The 8,314-nt window shown below is 45.2% G+C and overlaps 1 protein-coding gene across 2 annotated transcripts; it reads left to right on the plus strand.

Annotated features, from left to right (window-relative positions):
• The first annotated feature begins 1,043 nt into the window (after positions 1-1,043).
• LOC108156789 (gibberellin 20 oxidase 1) lies at positions 1,044-8,309 on the plus strand. 2 transcript variants are annotated; one of them, XM_017288465.2, is made up of 6 exons: positions 1,044-1,398; positions 2,767-3,085; positions 6,817-6,932; positions 6,996-7,754; positions 7,828-8,009; positions 8,132-8,309. In XM_017288465.2, the coding sequence occupies exons 2-6, from the start codon at positions 3,001-3,003 to the stop codon at positions 8,199-8,201; spliced, it is 1,212 nt and encodes a 403-aa protein (XP_017143954.1). In that variant the 5' UTR covers positions 1,044-1,398; positions 2,767-3,000; the 3' UTR covers positions 8,202-8,309. The 2 variants fall into 2 exon arrangements, with proteins under 2 accessions (XP_017143954.1, XP_033244987.1); XM_033389096.1 differs by lacking the exon at positions 1,044-1,398 and adding an exon at positions 2,400-2,500.
• The last annotated feature ends 5 nt before the right edge of the window (positions 8,310-8,314 follow it).

The raw sequence follows: 8,314 nt of genomic DNA on the forward strand, positions 1-8,314 counted from the left end.
TGGGCAGAACTAAGGGTTTTAGTTAGGCAGCATTATTCAGCGGAATAAAGAAATTGAGCAATTGGAACGATTTTTCTCTTACGTTTTTTTACGTTTCATTTGTTTGACCTTTTTCGCTAAAACCTTTTTTTAAGCAAAATCCAATAAAAGCAAGTATTAAACATTAGTCAGTTAAGTAGAAAATTGATTCATTAATTGGGTAAAATTATGTGGGCATGGCTAAATATTCTATATAGCTGGTAATATTTGACGGAATAAAGAAATTGAGCAATTGGAACCATACTCGTTGTATGAGAAAAGTGCCTTGTGCGTCTGCCTACAGTGGCTTCGAATAACAGTAAATCCTCGGCTATTCCGTGCTTTCCACCTTCTTCGCATTTGCGCGTTTAAAAGTCGCGCCAAAGAGTCTGCAGCTGCGATCCAAACAACGAAACCCGCGTCCTCGGCCACCATTTACAAAATATATCGCCTGAGGCATCTGAAAGTATAAAAAATATTAAAATAAAAACATTTGTAAGATATGAATATTAGTTTATAATTTAAGATTTACTCATCGATAGTATTATAAGAAATACCAATGTACTCGATATATCGATACTTGTCGAGGACAACACACATTCATTCGAATACGACGATCAAGAAATAAGAACATATAATAAAACCGTGCTATTAAAAGTTTACACATTAATACAATAAATAAACTTAAACTCACCATTTTTCAAATTTTTTTAATTTTTGTTCTCGCGTCGCGCCTGGTTGTCGGTTGGTTTTGAATAGAAGACATCGGAATCCGATAGAACCTAATATCGACATACAAGTGCACGGTTGCATTTGCCAATTTTTTGCAATTAAGTAAAAATATAATTAAATGGCTTGTAAACAAATCTGAAATGCAGGAAAATAAATTAAACAAAACGTTTGCTGTACTACGATAAATTAATTTGGCTGTTTTTTGCCAAAATGTTTTTCTATTTTCCAATTGGCAACGCGATTATCATATGTGCGGGTGGACTCGATACCGGTATCGATACCTTCACCACTTTTTCCCCCGCCGCGCGACTAGTTGTGTGTTCCTCAAAATATTTATTTTTGAAAACACTGTTCTTTCAGAGTTTCAGTTAAATATTAAATCCAAATTGGTAACAGCGTGCCAAAAAGCGAGCGGAAGTTTTTGGCCTGGTTTTCAGCGTTCTTTCTGTTTCTCTGCACCCGTCCGCGTCGTTCAGGTGTATCTGTGTATCTGCATCTAGGTTAAATTCGCGAGTGTGTTACAAAATGATGGAAAGTGTGCAAAAAAACCACCAGAAAGAGATACAAAAATTGACTAACTAATCCGCGGCCTGGGGTTCGTTCGATGAAAAGCGAAACCTGTGCGAAAAAAGAAAGCGAGTTTCCACTGTAAGCCCCTACAAGATTTAAAAAATAAAATAAACAAAACTGCGATATAAATCACAATTTCAGCTGAATAGGCGGGTAAAAAATAAACATTGTTTGGTTTTTTTTCGTGTTGCATTGAAAGGCAAGGCGAAATTTCATGCTGTTGCCACCAAATGCTTACTCATGATCGGCGGGGCCTTTCATACAAGCTCGTATTTCCCCCACGACCCACGATCCACGATCCGTATCCCCGACTCAGAGACGCGCAGGGCAGATTCAGACTTTGCCCAGACTTTGCTCTTTGGCTGTGGCTCATCTGGCATTTCCTGAACGACAGCCGACCGCCGACAGCCCGCCTGGCAACAGAAACAGACAGAGGCAGAGACGCTCTACAAAAAAAACAGCTGGCCAGCTAAGCCGTGCCAAGGGGTGAAATGCATGAAGGCTCACACCTGAGTCCGTTAAACGAGATCTGCCAGATACATATCATGGCATAAGTGTGCGTGTGTGTGTGTGTGAGTGTGTCTGGGAGAGTAGTTTGCCAGCCTTTTCATACCCACACAGCAACAGGAGACTGCGTACCTGAGCCACGTTCACGTTAATGGCCATCGCAAATATTGCAAAAGCGAACTGAGACTCAGACTGGTACGGTGCTACCTGTGTTTGAGCACCGAGCTCTTTGGCTGTGGAGATAGTCTCACCTTTCGTTGGCAATGTACTCGCAAGTACTGACGAGTACAGACACACACACAAGTACAAGTGCTAATTTAGTTATCACAAATTTTGATTTGATTAAATTTTATCTAATTGCGACGCACAAGCAGACAGAGGGACAGAGACAGAGTACAGTGTACAGTGAGTACTGCCCCCCCCCCCCCCCCCACACACACACAATCAGTTGTTGGCTTGGCTTTTTGCAAAATATAATCGTAAACTGACGCAGAATCGTTCAACTGTCAGGTGAGATACGGCATACGGCATACGGCAGCGCGCAGTCGTTGAAAAGAGAGAGCCAAGTCAGTCCGTTGAAGAAGCGCGCCCCGATCGCTACTAAAATTCATTATATCGAATCGATCCGACACGCGCCCTTCCCACTCCCAGTCCCCCGGCCGTTCCGATTTCGGTGGGTGTCTCCCACCAGTTGCCGCCTCTTTTGGCGTCACTAATGCCTGACCGACCGCCAGAATATTCGTTCGATTGAAACACACAAAAAACCCAAACACAAACACACGATCTACTCAAACAAAAACAAAAACAATAAACCCTCGAATGCGTGATTTTAGTATTTGTTTTTATATTCGCCTGAAAACTGAAAATCCACAATCAACCCGATCAGCAAACGAATAATAACCAAAATAATAATCAAGTTCTCTTCGCCTCGTCATTCAGTTCTATTTAGTCAGTCGTCGGCGCTGAAAGTGCACTGTGCTCTCCACTCCTCTCCGGTTGGGGTTGGGGATCGATCGGCTCTGTCTCCAGGGGCTCTCCAGATAAAGTGCTCGCCAGAACTGAAACCAAAGAACTCTAGAAGTAAAGGAGCAAGGAAAGCCATACATCTGACAGATACAGATACGAGCACGCACCCACACCCTCATCGACAACAGCATCACCACCGCAAACAAAATGCTGAAGACAAAATCAAGTGACGACAAACTGGATACGCTCCTGTCGCGCAGCGTAGTGCCGATCATCGATCTGGCACACTGTGGTGAGTACTTCTACATCTTCCCAGGGGCAGATTCTAGTCCATTCGTTGAATACTGCTGTAGAAATGTCCCATAAGCGAATGGAGTCACTGAATGCGAAATGGCCATTAACACGTGAACGTCGAGTGCAACATTCTAGTAAAATTCCACAATTGTGTGGTATCCCTCTGGACTCAAGGCAGTTCAGAGCTTCATAGCCTTCGTAGCATTCCGGTAATTAACTACAATCTCAGCTGCTACTGCTGCTGCCGCTGCCGACTGAGTCATCTGTCCACTGTTTTGGGTGACTGTGCGGTGTGCGTGATCCGTCCATGGCTCTCCTCTCCCTTAATTGCAGTGATTTGATTCCGCCGTGTTTCGTGGTGTTTTTGTGGAGTTCAAGCAACGTCGTAGTTAATTGAAAGTAATTATTGACTTGTGCAACTGACACCTGCACCTGAGACCCTCTTGCCATAGAATCTCTACATATATACATACTTAGGTATTGCCGAAGACTTTACAGTCATCGTCATAGATATCGTACAAAACAATCTCATATTCGGGGAATGAATAAACATTGATTCCAGGAAACGGATATATTTGTAATTCGTCTGTATTTTTGTTGATTGTCGAGCTTGCAATTCTAGATGGCTGGTTCTTGTGATAGAACGGACCAGAAGTACCCCTGTCTCAATCACTATTGACCTTCTATCTCTTTCAAGCACCGAAAAACCATCACAGATCAGAGCCATTGACCCCCAAACAACAATTTAATCGTTGTCTCGATGTGTTTTGATGTCATCGGAACTTCAATTGGATATTTCTTGTTTTATTTAGTTTTGTTTTGCTTGGCTCCGACTTGGAAAGGTTTTTGAACTACGATACACACTCGTATATATGTACATATGTATATGATTATAGAGTGGAGTGGTTTGTGGAATTTTTTCGCTGGTCCCACAAAATGGAGCGACATGCGAGCAGTGCGGAAACTCAAACAAAACGCATCATCACAGTGCGTGTATTTACATTTATTTGTGTTACGAAACCTGATTTTGTTGAAAATTATTGTGCGGTGTTGTGAGACCTGCACTGGAGGCCAGTCGACAAGGGGAGTTGTTTGTTTGCTTGGGTAGTATTTCCCGGCTGGAATTCTCTCAGTGCACAGTTTTGGGGACACTGACGCATTTGGTCAAGTGAATCCCTGGCACGTCATCAGACATCGATTCAGCTACCGCATTGGGCCACTTCCCACTTGACAAATAAATGCCATAAAAACACTACCAAAAAAAAACCCAACACTGCGAGCATATTAAGTGGCTCTGCAACCGATTGAAACCAGCTTAAACCTGTTGATTCTCGGTTGTTGAAGCTGACGTGTCTGGCGCTTGGTATTGGCTCGTCTCTCTGCTGCTGGCCAGACTTCTGCGGGTTTTCTCCTGACCCTATGTTAATGTGATCCAAAAAATTCAGAATGAATTGAGTTCTCAGCGGATCTTCGCGGACAGACCTGACAGCTGGCCAAGCAGCACGGAAGCCTTCAACCATCATTTTGCGCTTATTTTTCACACTCAACGTTTTGCGGCTCCAAATTGATGCTAAGCTTTATTGATAGGTACAAATATGAGTAGTATTCTGTATTCTGTTTACTGCCTGCCAGACAAATTACCTTCTTCGATGCCGTTGACTTTTGTATTCTCAATGCCATTGGAATTATTATTTCCATTGGCCGCACATCTGCAAACCATTCTGCCCCATGCAGGGAAAACCACTTTTCCTGGCCCGCAATTCAGTTTGCTATAAATAAATTATAGCCAATGCACGGCCATACTCCTCTGCAAAATTCCGCAACTAAATTGCTGCCATAATAGCCGTATACTATATATGTTTCGATAGCAAATAGGTCTATAAATATTGAATTAAAAATTGCCAGCCAATGATATTTGGGTTTTTCGCTTGGCGAGCGGTTAAATCTATTTGTATCTTTCCAATGATACATACATATGTACCTTGAATGGAACTTATTAGAACCATGGAAGCAATTGAATTACAGACAAAGGGAATGCCTAGAGCACGACTGAAAGTTAATGGCTGGCCATAAATGCATAAAAGCCAATCAATTTTCAACGATTGAATTGTACGATACGTAAACAGAAAATATGTACCAATACCCATGCCAAAAGCATGTGGAAAGCAAACAGAGTCGAGAAATTTCTGTTTTTGTATGTGTAGTGCTCTTTGGCTGCGTTCCACGACTGCGAGCCGAGATGATCTTCAAACGAATTGGCCTCCCCATTGGAGGGGGGAACTACTCGTATTCAGTTGCTATTCTACTGACTCAATTAGCTAAATTAGCAACAAGTTAGCACTAACAACTCGTACTACATGTACATGTACGCGAATGTGGCATCTGTGGCAATTGAAAATGGCAAATTGAAAAGCGACTCGCATCCCAATTGGCGCCTAATTGAATTGCATGCAAACAGAAACCGCACACCAGAAAAAAACAACAAAAACTGAATTATAAAACCTTAAAAATACTACAGGACCGACTTCTAATGAAAACGAAAGGCGATATGTAGTGTCGTCAATTGAATTCATTCAATTCATCGCCCGACTGACCTCCCTGTGCCTCATCATCATCATCATCATCATTATTCGGAACATCATCTGGGCTCTGTCTCTGGGGGGCCTTCAATGCCTCCCATCTGTAAGCGGGCAGTGGAAGGGAAGAGCACTTTCCAGCAATTGCCGCCTGGCGACAGTACACTTAGTGATAAGAGCTGGAACGCAACACAACGTAATTGTTATTAACTGTGAAATTCTGATACTGAAATCGCTTATCAGCCTTCCGAGTATGTGAAAGAGTGCGTCATGGGCAGAAAGCTCTAGCTGAAGCTCTAGCTCCAGCTCTAACGTAGGAACCTAAAAATAGATGTCCCACACGCCCTGTGTGTACCCCCTATAGGTGGGATATACATATGTATGGACATAATTATTTTGCATTCACCGTGCATTCATTCATAGCGATCGAAAGTAGAAGGCAGAGGGAGGAGGGCTGGCGAAGGCCCCAGTCGGGTCATGGGGAAAACCCCACATTTGATATCTTGAAGAGCAGACACTTCCAGATAAAAAAGTGACGAGTATCTTGGGGCGGGCTCTGGCACGGCAGGGTCGCGTGCTGAATGGCGAAATGGACTTCCGCTGCGGTTTTCCTTGCATTTTCTATTTTCTATTTAATTTTCCGCTGCGCACACTGCCATACTGCCACACTGTCGTGGCCATTATCGGTAACGCCATCCGCTCGCATTGAAATTGATTGCATTTACTACCTTTATTGCTTTCTTGCCTTCTTGTGTGGCATGGCAATGAAAGTGTGCCGCCAGCTGTGGGGTCTTTCGGGGTTGGTCGATGATTGTCTAAGGCGATACGACTGCTGGACGGGACGCTTACGTTGTGTTGGGTAAGCGGCACGTGGATAGCTGCTCAGCCACGCTTCTCAATGGGCAAGCCGTGACATTCAAATCATTTAAAGCATTCAAGTGCCCGAGAGTCGGTTATTTATGGCAGGTGTTCCATATATGTGTGTAGGTGTGCCATAAACACACGGCCATTACCCGTACTTTAAGATTGCCAGCTAGCGGTGATACTTGTATTTCCAAGAACTCGTAAAACAATTGACGATTAAGTGGAGGTTCCGCTGGCCATTCCCACGCCAGCTAATCGTGCTTATTTTCTCCTTTGTTGTATTTTCCAGGCATTGAGGAGGTGCCTGTCAAGTCTGTGGTCAATCGCGTGGGCCACCAGCTGAAAAAGGCCCTGTCCGAGAAGGGTATGGCTCTGCTGGTCAACCATGGCATATCCGACGAGAAGGTAAGCGACGCGACGCCATCATACATCAGCGAATATCGAGCTCTAATTATTGTCTGCTTTCAGCTTAAGACTGCCTGGGATCATTTGGATGATTTTGTGGACCTACCGCCGGACGTCAAGCAGCACTACATCCGCACAGATGGCGACAAGCATGGCTATGTGAGTCGCGGCCAGGATCGGTACGCCGGGAAGCCCGGTGCCCCCGAGCTGCGTCATGCATTCAACATTTGCACACTGAATGCCAAGAATCTGCCAGAAGAGCCGCTGCCCGGATTCGCGGACCACATCAGCACACTGGCCACGGACTTCAAGGCGCTGGCCAGCTTCATTCTGCAGTCGCTGGCCGTCTCCCTGGACATTCCGTCCACGTTCTTCCTCGAAAAGCACTCACACATGCTGTCCGGCGACCACGACAACATGACCTCCCTGCGAATGCTCTACTACCCCCCGATCGTGGACGACGAGCCCGGCCAGAACGACTCCATCAGGGGTCGCTGCCTCTACAGCTACCAGCGCTGTCTGTCCAACCAGCCGGACTTCCGTCCCGAGAACAATCCCCGCGACGAAGCGGAGCTCAATGAGCTGGACGGGCCCAATGGCCAGGTCTTCGAGCACAAGCTTGGAAACGGAGCTGTCATCACCTGCCCACCACATGTGGACTACGGCACGTTTACTCTGCTGGCCCAGGACTCGGAGGGTGGCCTGGAGGTGAAGCTACCCGGCAGTGAAAAATGGCATCGCGTTGGCCATTTGCCCGGCTCCATTCTGGTCAACTGCGGCCAAATCCTGAACACTTGGACCCAGGATCGCTATCCCGCCTTGGTGAGCCTTGCCCAACCGATGGACTAAATAAATGTTCGCAGCTAATGTGGATTTTGATCTATTTTGAATGCAGCAACACCGCGTCGTTGTGCCTGAACAGGAGTCGGTACGGTCTCGGGGCAGGCACTCTATTGCCCTCTTCTGCCATCCGGATAACATAACCATGATATCGCCCAGCGATCTGCCCAATCCAGATGCCGCCCAGGACGTGTGTCTCAAGCAGCGCAAGAAGTCCTTCAAGGCGGCGAAAGAAAGGTGAGCGATTCGATTCAATTCAAATCAATTTCCTGTACTAATATTATTTTCCCCTGTTTTGCTTTTTTCTGTTTCGCTGCTTGGCTTATCGTCGGACGAATGATGGGCCGTAAATTTCTTAGAGTCTACAATGCATATCAGTTAATACAAAAAAAGTTTAGAGATACGTATAGCAATAACAATCACTCATAACGAGGGGCACCACACGGCCTCTGCCCCACCTGTCGCATCTCTACCTGAGCAGAAATGAAGATCTTCGTGTGGATGGGTGTAACGAGTAGAGTGAAAAGAATGAAAGAGCACAA

This window comes from Drosophila miranda, chromosome 2 (assembly GCF_003369915.1).
Source record: "Drosophila miranda strain MSH22 chromosome 2, D.miranda_PacBio2.1, whole genome shotgun sequence".
Taxonomy (NCBI): domain Eukaryota; kingdom Metazoa; phylum Arthropoda; class Insecta; order Diptera; family Drosophilidae; genus Drosophila; species Drosophila miranda.